The 23,107-nt window shown below is 42.7% G+C and overlaps 1 protein-coding gene across 2 annotated transcripts in view; it reads right to left on the bottom strand.

The window, feature by feature from the left end:
• Positions 1–23,107, bottom strand: part of si:ch73-22o12.1 (nectin-2) — a 59,833-nt gene that overhangs the window by 22,816 nt on the left and 13,910 nt on the right. Inside the window, exons 2-6 of one of the 2 annotated variants that reach the window (XM_039773164.1) lie at positions 19,671–20,027; positions 19,020–19,313; positions 18,450–18,567; positions 18,101–18,249; positions 5,959–6,915 (exon numbers count right to left, since the gene is read on the bottom strand). In XM_039773164.1, coding sequence (XP_039629098.1) covers positions 6,389–6,915; positions 18,101–18,249; positions 18,450–18,567; positions 19,020–19,313; positions 19,671–20,027 — 1,445 coding nt within the window. In that variant the 3' untranslated portion in view covers positions 5,959–6,388. Of the gene's footprint in view, positions 1–5,958; positions 6,916–18,100; positions 18,250–18,449; positions 18,568–19,019; positions 19,314–19,670; positions 20,028–23,107 lie in introns of those variants that run through there. The other variant, XM_039773165.1, reaches the window with a different exon arrangement.

Here is a 23,107-nt window from a genome sequence, read left to right as displayed (position 1 = left end):
GCGTGTCCTTTGGGATGTGGGAGGAAAAGCCACATTGACAAACACCTGGGAGGCTGGATCTGTAAGGCAACCACTACACTACCATGCCACCCACTCCAGGAAACAACACAACTTAAAAACGTGAAAATTCATCATCAAGTCACCAGTCTTCTAATAAAGTCCTAAAGTTCAAATGCTTATTCTGCCTTTTATGCTCCATAAGCACTCACTGAGCTATGAAGGGCCCATGGCCTGACATAATGTCTTGACATGTATTACTTAAAGTCTTCTGCAGCAGCCGTCAAACAGACCTTCTGTGTAAAAAGTTCTCAAATCTGGTTACTACATCTACTTCAGAAATCAATTTTGAGAGGCCTGAATGGATGCGGCTTTAGAATACAGAAAATAATCCTAAAGCTAAAAGCCATAACTATCAGTGGACGCGTACCCATGAGAAACTGGACCGCAGAACTGGTCGATGCGCTGGAACGAGCAAGTCCACAGAAGAGGAGACAAACCGATTAGCAGTGTCCCTCAGGGGCGTCGTTTAGCTGTTGGTACTCTGAATTTATGGTAGCAATTAAGAGCCGATGTTGTATAGTGGTGCAGCACTGATAGGATTACCACACGTTTTAAAATATTCATCACGTTCGATCCCTTGCATTATTCTTCAGTATAAACTTTGGAGTTTTACAGCAGGCAAGGTAAAGCCTGCACTCAAGCCCTACAGAAGGCCACAGATCTGCAAGAGGAGATAGGACTGATGGAAAGCCATAGCCATGACTGTTGAATATATGCAGCTACACTGTAGATGGAAATGCACCACCTGGCAGCACTGGAGCGGACATCTAGGAGAGCAGCGGAGCCCATGCTCAAGAATATTTTTAACCAAAGTGTATTTTCTGAAACCTGGCAGTAGCACATGGCATAACCACAGACTGTCAGCTTTGTGCGCTTCTTCTATGAAGTCTTTTACTTATCAGTAACGTCTTATACCTCATTTTTTTTATATCAGTCTTTTTCAAAGCCTAGCATGAAGGTAATGTATCTAAATCCATCGACGGAGAGCACCAGGTATTAAAACTGTACTCTTTCAAAAGCAGCAGCAGTCAAAGTGAGAGGAGCATTTACAGCCATTCTTGTGTGAGAGTAGAAGGTGCCACGTAAAAGCTGAATCTGCGCAGTGATGCCCTCAACACCCATTCCAGTTTTAGAGTGTGAACCCTGAGCCTGCGACATTATGTTTCAGCTGAGAAACATCTAAACCGATCTAAAAAAAATTCACAGACGCGAGCGTCAGTAGGCTGTGTGTCCAAGGAATCAAATTACCCAAACTATTCTATAACATTCCAGTAATTATTTACAGCTCTGATGCTGATCTTTCTGATCATAAAATAGGTCATTACGATAGCAACTGATGAGAAGAATTCATAATTAATTGCAGAATTACTGTATTCGAGGGTTCCAATAGAGTGCCTCTTCCTATTGCACGATTAGTCTCAAAAACTAATTTGCACATCATCATCTCATAACTGGCTTAAGTTTCGAGTCTGGTATTTTTCAATCGGGCTGTTACAGTTCTAGACCAACCTCAAAAAAGACACACACACACCACCCCCCCATCATCTACGTATCGATGTTTGTGGTATCAGGAGACTCTAAAACGTTGAGATGGAAATTTTTGACGAATCCAAAGCTTTCACTTCTCCCCCATAGACCATAGGTTATAGTGGGGGAGGATGCAAAGCAAAAATAGTCAGAAAGCATTCAACTTGTTAAGCATCAACTCCACAAACATTAGAGCCACAAACAGACCCCAGACAGATTATTAAAAGGTCCCACAAAAGGCATGTAATAACATAAGAGCACAAGCTCCAAGCAACGTATTCAATTCAGGTTTGCGGTGACTTGAGCCTCTCAGCAGCACTGGGTGCAAATCAGAAACCAGACCACTGCAGAGCTGATGTTCTGTAGCAGGTAATACTATATTAGCATTACAGTATACTTCATGAAAACATGGGTTTTCTTCCGATGTCCCTAAGATGTGAAGGGTAGCTTCATTGTTCTTCTTTTGGCTGCTCCCATTAAGGGTTGCCACAGCAGATCATCTTCTTCCATCTCTTTCTGTCCTCTGCATCTTGTTCTGTTACACCCATCACCTGCATGTCCTTTCTCACCACATCCATCCATAAACCTTCTCTTAGGCCTTCCTCTTTTCCTCTTCCCTGGCAGCTCTATCCTTAGCATCCTTCTCCCAATATATCCAGCATCTCTCCTCTGCACATGTCCAAACCAACGCAATCTCGCCTCTCTGACTTTGTCTCCCAACTGTCCAACTTGAGCGGACCCTCTAATGTCCTCATTTCTAATCCTGTCCATCTTCGTCACACCAAATGCAAATCTTAACATCTTTAACTCTGCCACCTCCAGCTCTGTCTCCTGCTTTCTGGTCAGTGCCACCGTCTTCAACCCATATAACATAGCTGGTCTCACTGTCCTGTAGACCTTCCCTTTCACTCTTGCTGATACCCGTCTGTCACAAATCACTCCTGACACTCTTCTCCACCCATTCCACCCTGCCTGTACTCTCTTCTTCTCCTCTCTTCCACAATCCCCATTACTCTGTACTGTTGATCCCAAGTATTTAAACTCATCCACCTTCGCCAACTCTACTCCCTGCATCCTCACCATTCCACTGATCTCCCTCTCATTTACACACACGTACTGTTGCTTAAATTAACAAGTCTAAATTACTCTTGTGTAAATATCAATGTGCACCACACTGGGCTGGTTACTCATAGCCGGCCTCTGCTCTGTGCCTAAGCTCTGGCCCCTGTAACCAAAAAAAAAATTACAAAACTACCAAAGCTTGACTTTTGAAACTACTAGATGTACAAGCTCTATGTCCAGAGCAGTGATAAACAAGAAAAAGTACCCTTTATTAAATATGGATGAAGGTCACAGATATGCCATCTACCTAGCTGCCAAAGAACATATATATATATATATATATACACACACACACACATATTATATATATATATATATATATATATATATATATATATATATATATATATATATATATATAATGTGTGGACCATCTAAACTACACCAAAGCAGAGCAGATGCATACATTGATGTTGGCTCTGATCAGGACAGAAGTCAATAAAGGGCACCTGCTTATAAACACACAACTTATGCTTTCATTTCATACCATATATAAATATTAATTAAAAGTTGTTGAAGTGGCGAAAGAAATTGGTAACTGTGCTGTTTCAACAAAATTTGATGTGTCTGAGAAACTGGTGCAAGATTGCGAGATTGGAGGAAGCAAGAAGATGTATATTTAAAAACATTTTGGGTGTATAAGTTAGGGTTAGGGTCTGATTTTATGACTGATTTTTCGGGTTTCAAGACCCGACTTATACGCGCAAAGTGTAGGTCCGAGTAATTCTGGCGATTAGAATCAAAGAACAAAAGATTAGTTGTATCCCTGACTTTAAAGGGAATGGTCCAAACTTTTTGGAAAATGAAAATTAAGACAGTAATTTCCTGTGCGTAGGTTTAATTACAGACACAGCTTTCAGTACTAACAGCCATCATGGAACTGATCAGCAAGTCCTCCGGGTGCGAGATTTAATATGCTATGTGGACATAAACCTTCTAAATTCATGTGCATTTGAGTATGGAAAATATGGATTAGATCTGAGCATTGGAGCAGAACAACATAAACAAATTAAGCATCAGGACAAGATTGAAATTGAAAGAGAAAAAAAAATAAGAAAACAAATTAGAATAGTAGTAGAAAGAACTGAAAAGGAAAAAAAAAAAAATAATGGGTGGTATCCCACAACTCAATTGCTACCCTGATAAGAGTTTGGACTCCCCTCAACCTCTCATGCCTTTTCAACCAACAAGTCAACAAGATGAACCCAAAAAAGGTTCTCCAGCTAAACTGGGAGTTCACAAACACTACAGGGTAGAAAGCAATTGGCATCAGCAAAGTAGCACCAGTCCAGAGAGTCCAAGGTTCAAACCCTGGTGATGACTTCGTTTGCGTGCTCCATAGATGTTCTCCCAGTGTCTGTGTGAGCTTGCCTTCCACTTCCCACTGGCCAGGCCAGCCATGAAGGGGTTAGAACCCAAGTGTAACGTGGGCTACTACCTTATACTACAGGATGTCAGGACAGGCTCCGGCCCTTCCATGACCTTCAGCTGGACTAAGTGGGCTTGACTGATGGAGGAAGCAATTCTTTCTCCAACTGCTACTTTGCCTGGTTCAGTCTGCCCAGTCATGCATTTGATGCGGATATTCTGCAGTCTGAAATGACTGGATGAGACTCTTGAATAATGAAGCTATTAGCTAAACAGAAAGAACGGCCAGATGCAGAAACTGGGCTCTCGTTTGCTTTGTTTTCAAGCATAAGAAATTTTACAAAGATGAGCCATTTATCTAGGGCACTCAAAATGTACACGTTCGTGTACTTGCAAGGTTCGTTTGTCTTATTCTACAATTTTACATTAATGGCTCTTTGGCTCATTATTAATTTAAAAATGATTCTTTTTGTCTTTTAAAATATCATTCTGAATGTTTTTATTGCAATAATTGTGCCCGCATTGAGAGACAGATTTAGAATTAAACTCCCAATTCCTGCTTCCTAATTTGCAAACTGACTTGACAATTAACTCTCAGCTCCAGTCGGACACAAAACTGTCCAAGGCAGCTGTGTAGTAAGAACAATGCATTTAGACAGGCAAGGAAGTGGAGTTTTCACTTGCGTTAGTAACTCCACCCAACAGAGAAAAAAAAAAAAGTTAACGTAACTGTCATCCCAATCAGCATTCACTACACATTCCAAAATAAATTACATTAAATATTTCAGTTTTCACAAAAGCTGCGAAACCTAGTGGCAGTACACAGAATAAATCACTTTTCGCTAAAACATAGCAGGGTAACATGTGAGAGCCAATGCCTACAAATAACCCCAGTCTGGCAGCTTTAATAAGACAGAAAATACCAAGACTGATGGCACGGAGGTGACAGAGTTAGGTTATCAGTAATCTGGAAAGCAATGCCACTCAACTGAAACGCTGCTAGGGGTGGGACAAGCCTCTTCCGTTGAGGGTTTCAGTCAGCAGCGGCAAAGAGGCCTTTTTTGAGGTCAGTACAAACAAAGACACATGCGTGCAGATCTTTAAAAATTTAAAAACTTTATTCAGGTAATAAAAAAAGTCAAAACACCTTATACTTGTCTTCTTATCCGATGAGATTCCGAACACTGCAGATGCCAGCTGTAGCACTTTGCATCCGAGCATTCTGTGTAAATTCACACGCGTTGCTAGCGAGTACACAAATGGGCTCCAGTGTTAAGGCGTTCAGATTCACAGTACCATCAGAGGGCTCTCTGGCCCAGATGACAGGGAGCTGGGGATTTACCAGGTGGACGAGTGCACAAACATGAAGTCCTTCCTTGTGCAGCAGATTTGATCTTATGAAGACATTGACATTAAAAGCGGGCGAGGTCCAAGCTAGATGAGTATTGATACAAATCACAGAAGGATGGTCAAAGTTCACTTGTATTGCACAGATAGGGGGGACACGAAAAAAATTATATATAACACACAACAATTCAGGTGAGGAATGAGAAGGTGGATGACCCATCCAGTAGTGTGCAGGCATGCAGGAATATGGTATTTTTGGCTCAGATTCCTTATGTCCCTTCTGTATCAGCACAAAATCAAACGTGTTCAAGAAGTGGCAGAAATCCTTCAAGGGTATGCTTTGTCCTTGACCAAAGTTCGCTGAAGGCCAAACCCTCAAAAATAGCTTTAAGGGATAAAAAGTTGCCAGGTAACAAAATAAAAGTCATTCCAGTGCATCCTGGCTACAATCACACACACACACGTCTTGTAGCACGCACGCACGCACGCACACACACACGCACACACACAGGACTTAAGGGCACCCGGGATGAATATACAAGCACTTCAAAAGAACAGAGGCTGGGCGTAAAGAACAATAAGCGACCACAAGACAACCAAAGTCAACCGACACTAAACAGCTTGCGTTGCACTGAGCTCGGTATAGAAGAGGGTGATCTGCAAGGAAAAGCACCCCGGAGTTTACTCTGTGGTCGAGGATACGCTGAAGTGAGGATCATAAACATAAAGATAAGCCCTCATCAGCAGGAACCTGCTCTTTGACATCACAGTCCACCTCAGACTTCCGCAGGTTCTTTAAAATGTTCACCAAAGCTATGTACACAATTACAAGGGTTCACTGATTACTGGATACAGGCAGGGCCGTGTATATACAGGGACCAACCATTTTGTTTTGCTTCACAGACCGGTGCCGTCCAGGCCCCTTCTGTGCAGCCTCAGTAAGGGGTGAATCAAGCAGTCTTGGTTACACATAAACAGCAGTCCTAGAAATGACCGAACCATCCCTTTGAGACTCCATGTCATCATCTAAATAGCAGTCATGGTCCTGGATCTGCAGCACAGGCCGGTTCTCATTCACATTCTCGTCAAAGTGGTCGTAGTTTTCGTCATACTCAAGCATACTAAATTTAGATTTCTCCACGTCGTCCAGCTCTTGGCCGAGCAAGATGTCCTGCGCGGTTGGAGCAACACCGACACCATAGTTGAGGGGTGGTACGTGAAAATTGTTGCTGGATTTTTCAGTGTTCGCTTCAGAGGAGCTCTCACAGTACTTGTAGCTGAGTGCACCTGCTCCAGTTCCATTATTTTTTGCCCCAAACACTCTAGTTTTCGTGTCGTAGGTACCATGATCTTCTCTGTAGTTCCTCTGTCGCCGACGGCACATGAACAGCGCGGCCAAAACTCCACCCACCACAAAGATGGCCAGTAGACTGCCAATCACGGCTCCAGCTACCACACCAGCATTATCAACTTGTCTCTCTGGCGGACTCTCTGCAAAAGGAGGGGATGGGGGGAAAAGAACAGAGGAAAGAAAAACACACAGTTGGTGCTTGTTTTACGTCAGCTGCTTTGAGCAAACGGTCAGCAAAAAAAGAGTTCACCGCTCCAGTGCAGGCTGCAGATTTCAATACATGATGCCCATCTCACTGGAAGTCAGCGTCCCACTGGATGCAGCCTCCAAATCCTACCCGAAGCAGCCACCTTATGGCGGTTTGTGCCTTAAATGATGTCACGGCAAAACCCCCAAGGAAAAGGAGGGGAAAAAAAACTGAGAAAAGGATCATGCACTTCTCATCATCCTTTCCCAACATCCTTATGCATTTTTTATGGAAATTTGTTTTCCTGTGCTTCTTCCTATGTAGCTATCCTACAAATTAGGCTTATAAATTTCAATCATACCCAGCCAGAGAAGGTGGGTGATAACACCCTGTTCTCCTATTAGCAGAAATCTCCATGTGGGACCCCCAACTAAGTTCATCAACATAGAAATTCTAACAAGATTTGAGGCAAAGCATACAATACCCAATCAATCTACAACGCTCCTTTCACAGGCTTCATCATAACAAGGTACCTCTCAAAGCATTAAGAGAGTTTAAACATAAATACACCTATAAACAGTAAGCTGTGGTCACATGTGATGACAAACGATGTGGGGGGTGAAGGATGAATGCCACTCCTCCTCATTCACGCTCTTATTATTCGCTGCAGATGCCACCACACAGATTAACATCCATGCCAATCTATGATATGCACAACAGATTACATGGCCATTAAGCGAATTTACAATCAGCAGAGACGCTCACCATGAAACCATTAGGATGTCGCGTTAAATACAAATAATCATCCCATGAAGGAAGCCTGCTGCTGGGATCTGCCTGTGAATTTAACAGCTTCAATTAGAGTCTCCACATTATGCGTCCAACTGGGAACAACATGGTAGAATGTAATAAATGCATCACTTAGTAATTAATACCTTCAGGAAATATTGGGCTGGACCAGAACAGAGAGCTCCACATGGAAGTGTTGCCAAGGCTCAGAGCCCATACCTTTTGCTCTGGAATTCTCATTTCTCCTACTCTTAAGACAGTGTATGTGTGTGTGTGTATATATATATATATATATATATATATATATATATATATATATAAATTCTATGGGCTTGTTGAGAAGGCTGTATGAATGACTTGTCTTATTAGCTACATGTCAATTACAAGGTGCAGAGTTGGAAAAAATGACTTAAACCACAGGGACACTACGTAGGAGAAAGCAGCCCTGGTAGAGAGCCATTTTTCTGCATTGCACACTTACAGAATGGGAATGGAAAGATAAGGAGGCAGGAGCTGAGGTGCATCCCATTCTGAATGAACCTCCAGACTAGCACATCCCTGCCTTTCAGAAAATACACAGTGCTTATGTCCCACTTCATTACATAAGCACGTTCATTCATCAGGATCGCCACATACGGCTGGACACATGTGCAACCAAGGACCGGCCTCAGCTGTTACTCTGACAGGTTGTTTCATTTACTTAGTGAAATAGAAGGGCATAAGAGGTGAATTAGGTAGGGAAAATTCCCCAAGCACACACACACACACAGTGCCACACGGACACCTCATCATCAGTGAAGCAGCAGGGCCATTACTCACGGGACAGTGGCAGCCTAGGGCTCTGCACAGCTTCAGCGCCATGTAATAATTCATTGTGAGTGCATCCACGCTAACGGCCTACAGGCTAGCGTTTAAGGTTGACTGCGGCTACCTGACAGTGCAGTTAGAAACGTGGACAACACCAACTAAAGGCCAGGGTCCGGCCACAGATTGAGAATCAAGGGTGAGACTGAAATGATTAATGTTAACTTGGGTTCATTATAAAATGCTAAAGTCCATTAATACCAAAGGTCATTATGATGAAGTCTATAGTGGTTTGACTTGGGGACAGGTTGGGGTGTGCTGAAAATGGGCTTGCTGGTTAAAGTGGAGGCTCCAAAATCCTTGAGCAAGAACTATGGAAATGTAGACAAAAATAGCACATTTTGGAGTATATCACATTAGCCACTGGTATCGTGAATTTGTACTTGTATTCATAAAGATGAAATAATATAGTTATAAAGCAAAGGCAGCATTTTACCAGTTAGATCCCACTAAAACTGCTTTAACATGACATCATAATACAAAAGTGTGGACTGCACAATACAAAAGTCCTTGATTAGTTTAGATGTACTGTAAGAAATGCAAGGTTGGAAGTGTTTTACGGGTTTGTGCGGGAAGGAATAAGTGTGACAAGGGGGGAAAGAATAAAAAAAAAAAAACAAAAAAAAACACCACACACAGCAGAAGACAGCTGAGGTCACGTCTGGAGACCCCGCCCCTTCCTTTCTCACCTCTATTTAAAATTGGCGACGTTCACTCACAGACTGTCTTCTAAGGACATCGGAGCTCCACACCTTGGGAGATTGCATCATTAAAATGGCAGATGCCAATCTGGTTTCAGTTGGCACGATTGTACTTATTTTCTGTCCTTCAGACACTTTCAACCCGCCCCAAGCCCTCATTTCTTGGTTTGTTTATTCATTTTAAAACTGCAGAAAATTGCCTCACAAATGATCTATAGCCAAAAGTGTATTGTTATTTTTCCTTTCTCTCTCTCTCTATCTACCCCACTTATAATGGCACATGTTCAGGATTGCTGCTGTCCTAGGAGTTTCTGTGTACCTGGGTTACAGGATGGGACTTTCACTCAGATGGCCCTGAAATGCCATTAAGGACAATTTTGCAACTGGATGACTTGTTTTAAAAAAAGGAGACTTTCTGAATAAAGGAGAAGATGAGACAAAGCAGGCATTTTCCAAACAACTGGATTGACTGTAGGAAGTTGTGTCGATCGCCATGAAGAAATAAATGGCACCGACTGACTGGAGGAAACACACTGGCGAATGTAGTCTGTGGGAAGGTAGTTCGATTATCATTAATCATCATGGATTGAAAATGAAATGATCTGCCACCGGCTGCAACAGCCACACAGATCCAGAGACCAGGGATAGATGGATGGCTTAGAATTTCTCCCACAACTCAAAGAAGAACAGCAACATCCCAGTGGGGGACAACAGAGGAATGTGCCCAATGAAGGACTAGCATCCTGAACAGAATTTTAAATATTGGCAGGGTAGACTCTACAAGCCGCGCAATGGGAAAGTCATCACCACAGGTTTGATGGTCATTATTTAGGAGAGCCCCAGACAACCAAGTTGTTTTGTTCAATTTTCAACTGACCCATTCTTCTCATGTCACCCGACACCTCCTTCGACTACCTGTGACCCAAAGTGAGAGTAAGGCCACCATCCCTCATGGTGCAGTAAGAGGTGACTAAAGCCAATGTCACATTCCACAGCGTCTAGTCAGAGGGGATATCAAAACATGAGGACTGCAGTTGCTGGTCTTGAAACCTGAGTATGTTAATTTATATAGGCTGGAAAAATCACTAGAGATTTTAAAATTAGAAATGTGAAGCTGTGCTGTAAAGTTATCTAAAGTATTGCAAGCTTGCCACTTTTTCTGACAGCCAATAATGTGCTGTCAGACAGAATAAAAGAAATAAAAGTGGGCAGAGATGTGAAAACCATTCATATGGCCATGACTCAATCTCAGCCAAGGACAGACATATGAGCTTCTCTTCTGTTTTGGAGGTCCAAACCCCCCGGTGCCCTTATTCCTCGTTTTGAGGAGTTCTATGCACTGTACTCCTAGCTGAGCACTCATCGGTGGTTAGCACTCATGCACACACAGCCCAGCCCAATGACATAAAACACATCAAACTGGTCTGATTTTGTTAGAGTGAAATGCTCGTAATGCCAGACTCCATGACTGGTGGTCACAGGAACACACCACAACTGCCCCCAACTCCCCGACATTAAGTAAATGAAGACAACAACTGAAAAAAGTGTATAATGTGACATGGCCGTAAAAGGACATCAGGCATTAAAAAAAAAGGGTCTGCTCCAATGTTCCCTTGGAAAAACCAGGTCTACAAAATGAGTAAAGGTTGTTAGCATTGTCACCGGAAAATATTTACTGAACTGAAATGGTGTTCTCTGTGGAAGACACTATGTAAAATGTAAGGAATGACTGGCGAAATGAAACACATTTCATTTGACAGCTTGTAGAAGAGGTTGACTAGAATTACAGCCAAAAGAACACAGGCCAGCCAGGCTAAAGACATGATCAAAACCAACTGAGCGCCAACCATTTCATTTTATTGCTGTAATAAAAGCCGTCTATTTAGATAAAATTGTTTCATAAATAAAAAGATTGCAGCCTGCTTTTATTTGCCTAGACAGTGAATGAATTGGCAGGATTTTGCCAGATGTAAAGGGCCATAGGCAGTGCCGGAACTACTGTCAAATAAAAAGAAGCAGGATTTTGGTTTTATTTAAACAGTTTGAAGAGTGTGTGTGTGTGTGTGTGTGTGTAATAAACAAAGTCACGTGGCCCACCTGGAATGTGTAATCAGATATCCAACGGCTTAGTGTGGAGCAAAACTACCAGCAGGAGCATTTGGCGATGCTCCAGTTCATACTGTAACATCAAGATAAACAGCATCAGAGGAGCAAGAGGCACGAGAAGGGATGTGCTGATCCAGCAGGTCCTAAACTGAAAGTCAATCACGCCATCTTAAACAATAAGAAGAGGGTGCTGCAGTGATGTCACTAACCACAGGAGGTGGGAGGCCTGCATTATGTCACCCCTGAACCACACTGACCTGACCTCGAATCAAACTACTCTGCTAAAATTGCAATGTGGAAACTCAAAAATAAAATAAAATAAATAAATGAAAAAAATAAAAAATAATACAACACACCTTAGGCTGGATAGGCAAAGAAGCCTAGAATTGAAGGGGACGCATCCAGTTGTATTTAACATGTCAAACTTGTCAAAAAAAACAATGTTCTCAACAATATTTTAAATTGTACTTGAATTACTGAATTCAAATTTTGTTTTTATTATTGTGACAGAAGTGAGGCATACCAGCATAGCGGCAGAAAAGTAACAAGGTTGTCATTCACATTCCACTACTGAATTGCTAGGAGACACGACATAAATCTCAATGTTTCAATGCAAGACTGTACAAATATGGAAAACAAAAAAACCTGCAATTATAACTATGTCTGCTCTGTGTCACACGTGCGCGTCTGAGGATCACTGTACTGGCACATCCTTGGTAAGCAATACCACTCCAGGATGAGAGGGGGTGTCGTCATAAACAGCATCATTTCTTTCTCTTTTGACAGGATAGAGAAGACACCCAATGAGGGTGACCGACTCCACTCCCTCCAGTCAGAGAACTATTATAAATCGAGAAGCTCAAAGAAGATGGTGTCTCATTGTGAATGGACACGCGACAGAGACGGGGCAGCAATCCAGACTTGAAAAGTTCCAAGATAGTGATAGCACCTCTTTATTTTGGTTTATATGCGCCATCAACCACAGTTTTTGTTAATGTCAGTTGTATTGATTAAATAGAATGACCTGGTTGGTGCCCCAATCTTTACCCGGATCCAGTGTCATGTCGACCTCATGTGGAAATGCCCTATCAACTATATAATAAGATGCTACTGTCTGTGTGTGTGTCTGGTCCCTGTCCCTCTGTGCAATCTGATTGGTCAGTTAGTCTTCAGTAACACAACTGACACAGGAAGTGGCAGGCAAGAGAGGTTGAGACTCATGAGAATGAGTAAAGGTATAGAGGGAATGCAGATGGTCACCCTCAAAGATGGGAAGTAATGCCTAACAACGCAAATGATATTTTCACAGCAGGTAATGAAGGCCCTCCCATCTACCATTGGTGGTAGTTAAAAAACAAAACAGTAGGCGAGCAACACAAGTTGAAATGACAAGAGTCCGAGAAGCAGGCTGTACAAGAACATGACAGAGAGGAAGAACCGGACGAGAGAGGCTGAGATGCAGGAGGATACAAAGAAAGGAGCTGGACGAATCCCAAGGGTAACACACAAGGCAAAAGATACCACATATTTTAAAATGTACTGTTACCCGTCTTCATCTGGTATTAACTAAAGACTGATAGAGGATTACTACATATGGCCTACTACCTCAGGGGGTGGACGGTAAATGACAATGAGGCCAGTTCAGTGTGAGACATGGAGAGTTTCTAAATGGCCTTCGATTGCGCCAAGCCTGTAATGTGCATTGTGCACACTAAAGAAATGTGCACCTTATCCTTTAATGCCTTATAAAAGTGTCCTGTAGTTCCTTTCCTAGAACACTCCACATAAAACTACAGTTGATTTCATTTTTAAAATGGCACAGAACAACAATCTAAAAGGGTGGTACAGATGAACACCATTACAATAATCAAACAGTGGAGCAAGAAGGCAATGGAAGAACTAGTCCAAGCAGGATAGGAGAACCCATATTGCACGTCTGACTTCAACACATCATCCACCCTCACTGTTCAACCACATGGCTGGCTCCACAAGTGCACTGACCCATTCAACATTTAATTCTAATCCACGCTTCATATTCTAAATCTCAAGTGTTTCTCAAGTTAAGTCCTCAGAGTCCCATATAGCTGCAGGTTTTGGTCCTGCCATGGATTTCCTCTTTATGAAATAACCAGTTGAAGCTCTGGATCATTCCAAGTTTCCTTCATTTTACACCATGGTACTACTGGAGCATGGTTATCTAAAGGAGGTTTGGGTTGAAAGTATGGACTGCAGGACATCGTATGGCAATCACATTAACCAGCATATAAAACAGTCAGTTAAGGCCGCTTGTCTGTTACTTCAGTAAAATCGTGTTAATGTAAACCATTTCTCCTTCAGTCTCGACAAATGTCTGCTTTCAAGTTAGCAGCAATTAAGCACAATGTTATTTAATAGTTTCTACATTTTGATGTTACAAACCTGTGTGTGCAAATTTTTATTGAGATGTAACAAAACAAAACAAAAAAAAAAAAAAGTGTTCAAGTTTCACTGGGTTAAGATTTTCATCATCACTGTGGTGGCTTTCAGCATTCCATATTGATTGCACTCGTGTCTACTCCATTTGCCATTAGTAAGATGCAATTAAGGAAGCCAACTGTACAGGAAGAAGGTGAATCAATAAGGACATTAAAAAAAAGAAATATATAGACTTTTAGGACCATTGGTGGTAAATAAAAACCTGCAGCCATGGTGGGCCTCAGGACAGAATTGGGGAGCCCCTGATCTAAACCACAACATTCCCAGGTCTATTGCCAAAGGGGTCAGACAACTGTTATGTCTGCGGCCAGAAAGCAAGATTGGTTTTATTTGCTATTATAAAGAAGTGTTATTTTACAATGTCTTACCATTAACTTCATTTTCTACATAGTTATGAGAGATGACCAACTAGAAGTGAACATCATGTCAATACTCAAGCAGCCAAGCCAGTGGTCTCAGCACTTAAATCAGGGCCACTGCAGGTTTATTTTAGCAGATCATTCTTTTGTCCGAGCTGCTGCTGTGGCGGTTTAATTGAGACAATCATCGTGATCAGCCAAGTCTTTCCCATTTCCTTGGTCTTCTTGGTGCCCCAAGGAAGCATGTTGGTTCAGCATCCTTTAGACCCTTCCTAACCTTTGAATGGAATAACTGAAGCATCCCATATAAATGGTGGGCCCTAGCACTTCACCAATGTCAACCTCTGGGCAGGGAGAAACTGGAAAACCAGAGGACCAGCACGGATGGAATTTTGCCATGCTAGGTAGTCTCATTTTAATATACTCTTATTTTTACCATGAATTGAACATCCCATTAACATAAGATTTACTAAAATGGCTGTTCTTGGACACACACATATTGTATTGGAGCTGCTGCTCATAGCTCAGTGTTTAGTAATGGTGTGACTGCATACAGAGTGCTACGCTTCTGATGGGATGCACTATATAAATGTTTTCCATTCCCTAGAGACCATAAAGTAGATTAAGAGCGCTGAATAATGGATGGACAGATGATTTGAACATTCCCTTGTAAGACAGATCAGCCTCAGATGCTCACCGAGTCAGATTTGAAAAGATGCTTTTTTTTTTCTTCCTCCTCCTGTTCCATGGGAATATGCCAGCTGCCGCAGATGGCACCATGCAGTTAAAATGAGACTGTCATTCAACACAAAGTACACACACCAATGTCGTCATCTGGCATGAACACACACATACACACACACACAGAAATTGCCTCCATGAAAGCCATTACTAGAAAATACAATTTTAATGAAAATGTGAATAGATCAGTACATGCAAAAATAAAAATGACAAACAAGAGAAGTTGACTGCACTGATGAACTCGTCTCTCATGATGCATAGTACATTTGTCAAAAGGGTTCTTTTGGTTAAAAGCTCTGTAAAATAACACACCGAAGCGCTAAGATAATGCAGAGACCTGCAAGAAGTCACCTACTCAACTTTACCCACTACAATGGCCAATATAGACCTTAAGGACCAAAGCAGATCCAAAAACTCTGCAGTCAGATTGATTCATTAAAGTCTCATTTGAAGTTTTCTTTTCTTAGTTTAGAAGGTCACTTCCAGTAATGAACAACTCATGAATAAGGACATATTGTTAAGAGGAGAACACCCAGGTGGAATTTACTTGACAGAGAAAGAGGCCAGCAAAACTCTACCAGAAGGACAGACTGCAGCCAAGGGGGAACCTGTATGGGGGATATACCCCAAGCTGGTAGAGTCAGGACTAGATAGATGCCCTCAGGACTCTTTGATGGAGCTTCTTTTCCCCTCCTTGGTCTAACACTAATGGCTACAGGAGTGCTGGCCTGCCTCATGCAATGATAGTTTAAAGTTAAAGAAGCGAGGAAGGACAAGGACTGACAGGACAGGAAGGCAAGAGGTAGTAGGACAAGGACACATGGAAGAAGAAATCCACAGGAGCAGGGCAGGTGGTTTGAAATCGATATCAAGCAATGCGGCTTCAGTACATCCCTTCTCACCAGATAGCCAAGGATAACAATTTATAAAAATAGACCAGACAAGAGAAGAAAAGAAGGTTTTCTTCTGCTTGATAGGTTTGTGTTTCTCCTTTTAATCATCCATCCCCAGTGTGATCTGTGGTTTAACAAAACTATGCTGAAAAGTCCAATACTCTTTGGGATCTTTATTCCAAAGCTATAATTCTTAACAGCCCTATCCAGGAAAACTACAGAATAAGGTTTTACAGATGGAATTGAGGCCAACGATCTGTGCTGGCATCCCAAAGGTTGCTGGTTCGAATCCCCGTCACTGCCAAAAGAGATGCTACTCTGCTGGGCCCTTGAGCAAGTCCCTTAACTTTCAATTGCTCCCAAAGGGTATGTGCAAAAAGTTGCATTTCACCGCGTGTTGTCCTGTATAACTATGTATGTGGCAAATAAATAAAGAGGAATGTCGATTGCTTAAAAACAAAAATACAAAAAGAGTTTAAACTAAGCCAATTCTGGCCTTTTCAAATTAACTCTTTTGCACGTAGCAAGAGTATTATATTGGGATTCATTTGTTTTGCAGATTTTTCCACTATATAACTTTGGAATTCTGTTGGCTTCCCATTTATACAAGATGTTTACCCAATAAACCAAAGTCTAGAAAATCCAGGTTGCTAATTAATAAAAAACTTGGCGTTAATTTTCATTGTTGCTTGTGAAGTCATATTAGAAAAACTGGAAATGGGACGCAGCGACAATACACTTTGAAGAAGGTCATTCACTTTGTCCTGAGCTGGCACACGCAGGTCATTAGGATGTTATAAAATAGCTTGTCCAAAGCCTGGATATATGATGCCTGATGTTATGTTCAGCCTATGCAAGCAAACCACAGCTACCACAAATGCAACCAAAATGCAGCAACAAAGGCTTACAACCTCAATCTAAAAAATGGAATCAATAGCCAAAATTTTTATGTCACGTTGCATCAATCTGCTGTGTCACATTTAAACTCTTCCAAATTTCACAAAGGTGCGTTGACCTTAATATGACAGAAGCAGTTTGTCAGAACGCATCTTTGTCAGGTGAGCTGGCCCTGAAGCGCCAGGAAAAACTGAAAAACAACAAACAAAACTAAAATGTGTATATAAAAAAAAATAAATAAATAAAAAACCCATCCGCATCCCATCTTTACTGTAATGGCTTTGCTGGATGGTCTCTGCAAAAAGTTGACCTAAAAGTAGAGATCTACGAATTAGCTCCAGTTGTGTTTTACAGCAAAAGATAGACAAAGGATACTTGGAAAATTATTAGAATCAAAGAGACGCATAATCTCTCACTTTAGATTTCCAATTTGCGAACGGATTTTTGCTAAAAAATTAAACTTTTCATGACCCATTTTATACAATTGTTTCTTATTGTAATTCCTCATAATGGGAGGAATTCATTAGAAATGGACAGCCCTAGTCATTTTATTTTGCAGTATAGCTCAAATCATTTACCAGTATGGCTTCCCATTGAATGCAATGAATACGTAGATAAATGGAACATGAAGTGAGAAGAATAATGAGATGACCGACCACAGCACAGAACAAAACTGTCAAAAAGATGACTCAATTGATTAAGCTGTCAATGAAAAGCAGCCAGTAAGAGGAGTCGGAGCCCAAACAAAAGACAGAAACCGGATGTGAAACTTCACCTTATTCAGCATAATCCCTGACCTGCAAGCTATTTGGCATATCGACATCAGACCGATTAAACTAATTTTAGAAGAACTCCACATCACAAAAGGAGGGCATCCTACCACCCAGACAAGAACTACCACTTTGTCTCATCACACTGCCTACAGCACAACAAATTCTTCTATGGTATTAGCTTACCATTTTCTGAAAGCTGGCTAACCTACCACAAGATTGAATTTAAGAAAGGGAATATTGGGTTACTGTTGATCAGACCAATTTTCAAGGACGCCTAGGTAGCCACCAGAAGCTTGCTTCCTCAGGGGAAGCTCTAGATAAGCTTTCTTTCAGGAAACGAGAGGAGTTAATTATACCCTTTGACTCCCCAAGACTATTGTTGACATTAGTAGGAGCAAGGGGACAATAATGAAATGTAAAAAACACACTTGTGCCAGTCTTTCATTTTATGCCGTGTAGAAAGGAGGTTTAAAACACTCTACTCTACCACTACTAATCTTCCACACAAATCGACACAAGAGAGCTAGGAAAGGGTCTCACCTCGGACAAAGACGGAGAGCTCCCGCTGACTGACACCCACGCTGTTGGTGACCTCGCAGATAAACGTGGTGTTAACAGATGGGTCTACCTTCTTCACCTGAAGAACATCACCATTCACCTGAACAGAGTCTGGTATCTTCCCATTGGCACTGAGAAAACCAAAAAGGGGATTGTCAGATCTTAAATTCTTTTAATATATCCTGGTCACAGGGATTCAAGCAACCTTAGCAAGTATCTCATTCTCATTCTGTTAGCACAGTCTGGACTTCTCCGATTAAGGAGTGTGGGACTGCTTTAGAAAATTACATGGGTGGCATGGACCATCCAGATGTGAGACTTAGACACTCACGCTTTCCAGGTTACAGACGTTGCTGGTGGGTTGGCTCTGGATTGACAGACCAAGGAGGCCCCTTCTCGTCCTAGATACCAGTTGTCATCATAGCCAGAGATGGACACTACAGGAGAGTCTGGGAAACAGAGGAAGAAAGTTGTCAAAATGGAGGCATGGACAAACAGAAGTGTCGCACCCTTCAGGAAACCTTCTAAACCACCCATCTGAACAGCAGCCTAGATTCCATGAAAGGTTTTTTAAGTGATCGTCATGTCAGACCAAATTGCTATGGATGTCAGTTTGTCACTACAGGAGGCTCTGATCAGTGAAAAGCCTGGCAATAAGACTCCAGTCCAGTTAGCAGCCACAAATTAGAACTAACGGAGTCAAAAGGCACCACCGTATGCTACTCTAATAAGGCACTGGATCAAAGCTGCACTGAGATTTCAATACACCCAACTAAGAGGGTCGAGTATTACTGGATGATGTCATCACAACTGAATGGGTTTCCCCAAAATACTTATGTTAAAATAATGAGACTAAAAAGGGTTAATATTGTAGCTTTAAATATTGGGGACCAACACTTACGATTCACATTCAGCTTTATATTAAACTTCTCTGGTGTGACAAGCGTCTTGTGGTGGACTTGACAAGTGACGACGTAGTCGTGGATCAATCCACTGGGCACCAGGCTGAAAGTGCTGATCACTGTGACCGTTCCATTTGCATTTGTTTGATTTTCAGTGGTGACGTTGCCTGGAAAACTAGATATCCAGGAGATCTCAGCTGGAGGTTTGCCACTGGAGGACACGCATCGGGCCACGGGAACCGACTTTGGACCTTCCTGTACCTGGATCGCATCTCCATAGTTGACTGGCTTGGCTGAAACACAAATTAAAAGGATGGACAGGTTCATAGGATGGACTTTAGCCCGGGTGAGCAGCAGTGCCATTTCTCTCAGGACAGCATATGAACAAATCAAGCACACTTTACGCCCGCTTCTCTCAATTCCCCAAAGTGAATCTGCGTCTCTGAAAATGCAGCGCCTGTAGGCTCTTTCAGAGGGCATCTTGACATTCTGTCAGTGCAAATCCCAGGAGGTGCAAACAGACTTCTGCTGCCTGAAGCACAGAACATACCAGAAAGATGCAAACCTGCACTCAAAAACCAAGACCACTTCACAATGCCATGGGGCAAAGATTCACCAGGGTTAGGGGAGATGGAGGGGGTCACACTTACCCAGCACGTATAGTTTGGTGACGCCCTCCTCGTTGCCACTGGGGTAGGTGGCATATTCACAGATATAGCTGCCTTCATCCTCCAGCTTCACAGGATTAATGACAATGGTGGGATCGTCCAGCGATGACGTCCTGAAGGAGACACGCCCCTTTATAGACGACTCAGGATAGCTCTCACCAAACATGGGGTTGTAAACGGCAATGTTCTGTTTCTTCTCATGATAAATATCACGGATCCAAGTCACCTGGCTCTTCTTCACCTCTCCATTGGGATCTACAAAGCTGCAGCGAAGACTCACTTCATCTCCAGGGTAGGCTGTGACCTCAGGAATCACTTTAACCCTCTGACCACTGACAGCTGGAAAGAAAAGCAACAAAAGTAAGCCCATCAAATACTTGTCAACCTGCCAAACATTACCCCAAGTCACAGAGCCTACTAAGCCCACCCGCCACTAGCCCTTGGCATCCACATTAACATCAGCATGGTTTTACGCAAGACAGCAGTTAGTGGTAAAGCTTTTGTTAGTCTACTCCCACAGTGCGTCTAGCAGGGTCTCGAATAAAAGGGCTAATGGTAGCAAGCGCTGCACAAATCACGCTGTCCCTGAAGGGGGAGAGAGCCATCACGGCCTGTCTAATGAGGTTAATTAGAACATTGCAGTGCCGCCTAAGCGTTTCTGATTGAATTATCGACCTCTGCTAATTGATTATCTTTTCTGACAACACAAATGCTGTTAATTCAGACCCAGGAAACAGCGAGGAGCTGGCATTGCTTCTAGGGATAGGCGGAAGCAGCTGGGCCTGTGCGCACTACCAGTGGCGTGCCTGCTGCAGAACCCATTCACATCTTTGTCTGCTGAGGGCTGCCGAGGTCAGAGGGCAAGATTAAAGATTAAGCCTTCATTTCGAGGATGGTGACCGGGGGGAGGATTGAGTTCAAACTTGCAAGAGCAGGATTAGCCGATTTTTGGCCGCATTGCAAGAGCAAAGCTGTTGCTGTGGTGTCAGTGGCAAGAAAGAGATCGCAATTAGGGCTTTGGCACATGAGCCCAGTCAGGACAGAGAATGTTGAGCAGCTCAAAAAAAAAAAAAACAAACGCACCTTAAGGAGGAGCCATCCCAACATTGGCACTCCTGTTTTAATTTTCAATCAGGGTCAGGGCAATGTGGAATGAGAGTAGCCGCCAGCCTTCCCCAAGCCCATTTGGCCTGGGATCAATTTGTGGACAAAGTTGAACACGGGCCTGCCAGACAGACGCTGCATGTCAGAACATCTAACCCTCATTCATATACACAGCCCCAAGCAGACGGCTGGCTCAGCTCATAAGACGAGCTCACTGCATTCCAGGACTTTGCCAGGCCCAAGACAACTTGGCTTAAGGGCAGCAACTCAGAGGAGCAAGGGAGGTGCCACATGCATTGCAAAGCCAAGCAGGATGGGAGTTTCTTTTTAGATCTTTCTTACAATGTCAGATATCTAAGCCATGTATGCTGCTAGGAGTGCTGGTCAAAAAAGGCCACCACCCCAGGGTTGGGTAAAAAGCAAAAAGAAAAGCTGTCCGCTTTTTTTCACGGCTCACTAGTTACATAACATCAAAGCTCTGCCCAGTCAGGGCTCCATCACAGCGTTCACTTCTGCTCACTCACACACCCATACACAACAGGGATATAAAATAGGTGATGCGATTTGTTTGAAAGGACTCCAGAATGAACCCTGATGAATGAGTGGGCCCTGTGATGAGCTGGCACCCATGTCTAGGGTTGATCTATAATGTTGTTGGCAAAGGCTTTAGTGTCCACAATCCTGACCAAGCTTGGAAATAAAAATACATCACAGCTTCAAGTTCCAGCTCAGCCAACCTCCCTTGTTAAACCTGCACATTCTTAGAACATAAGAAATTTGACTAACGAGTGGAGACCATTCAGTCCATCCAGCTTATTTGTTTCAAATCAGCTCAAAATCCTATCTACAACTACACAGGTTTTGGTGGCTTCTTCAAAGATCCTTTGCTCAATGAGCTGTGGAAGTGCTTCCAGGCTTCAGTCCTTCCCTTTCGACGGACGTCCTCGCGTATGTGATTCACAGTTATGCTAAAGAATTTGGCCAGATTTTCTTTAATCAATGCCTTGAATTTTGATGAGGTCCCAACACGGTTTCTCCTGCTTGAGGCTAAACTGGTTTAAGCCCTGGGATGCACCTGGTTGCTCTCCTCTCGATGGCTTCAAGTGCTGCTATGGCTTTCTTGTAGTGTGGCGACCAGAACTGCACACAACAGCCTAGATTTGGTTTTACTAGTGTATCATGATTTTGTCATCATGTTCCTTTTCATCCTCCAATAAGAAATCGATTTCCTCAAGTTCTTTAGCTGCCAAGATCCTCCAGGAGTCTCTGTGGAAAAGGCAAGACCAATGTCTAGTTGATTCCTAGGGGAACTTATTTTGCAACGTATTTGTTTTGGAACTTTCAGCAGCTCAGATTAATTTCTCTTCCCTACTATATTATCTTTAGAAAAAAAAGGCTTATTTTGTTGTAATTGGGATACGTGCCACCTTCCCATTCCAGCCCCTACCAGTGGCAGGGTGCCGATGGGATGGCATCCGAGGAAGACCTTAGAGGCTCAACTCAGATATGCAATACCACCCTGGAACACGAGGGGATGCGGTCACTAACTAAATGGCCTCTTACCTCCACAGCTGCCAGACAGCACCTAATGAGGGCAAATGCACCCATCCTGATCACCCTTTTGGCATCAGCCATATAAAGTCGGACATCGGTTTTGGACCCGAGTCTACAGCAGGATGGAGCTCCCAAGTCAGACCCACTCTTCATTGACAATTCAGTTAAAAAAAAAAAGTCTAAGCTGACCGAGACGAGTTTAATTTTTTTTGGGGTGGCCCTGTCTGTGCCATTCATACACCCCACCACAATAACATGAGGGCCATGTTTGGACTCCTCCTCCAGTCACTCAGCATCCATGGTACTTTACTCTGTTTTTGATATATTGATCTGTTCTGATCTGGTTGTGGTCACCCTTTTCTCTTTAAAAATAATACAAATCTGAAGCCCCAAATGGCACCAACAAATATTGCTTCATGTCCTCAAGTGAAAAAAAAAAAAATCTGCTTTTACACTTTCAGATGTTTGCTACCATAACCCAAACCCGAGGTTCCTCACGTGACTAGAAACGGAAACAGGCTGCGGCACCTTGCTGGTCAATAGAAACCTTGATGATACTATCAAAGAGGAACCAAAACACAAAGAAATGCAGATTGTAAAACAGAGATAAAAGCGTGACAAACTGGAGCTGTCCCTACATTCACAGGGCAGCCCTGCTCAACAATACCCTCATTCAGCTTCCCACAGACAGCCTATTGTGCATCATACTGACGTCCAGGATACTGATGATGAGCAACAAAAAAAAAAAGAATGAAACATGG

Source organism: Polypterus senegalus, chromosome 12 (genome assembly GCF_016835505.1).
Source record: "Polypterus senegalus isolate Bchr_013 chromosome 12, ASM1683550v1, whole genome shotgun sequence".
Classification (NCBI taxonomy): domain Eukaryota; kingdom Metazoa; phylum Chordata; class Cladistia; order Polypteriformes; family Polypteridae; genus Polypterus; species Polypterus senegalus.
This window is presented reverse-complemented; position numbering and strand designations above follow the sequence as displayed.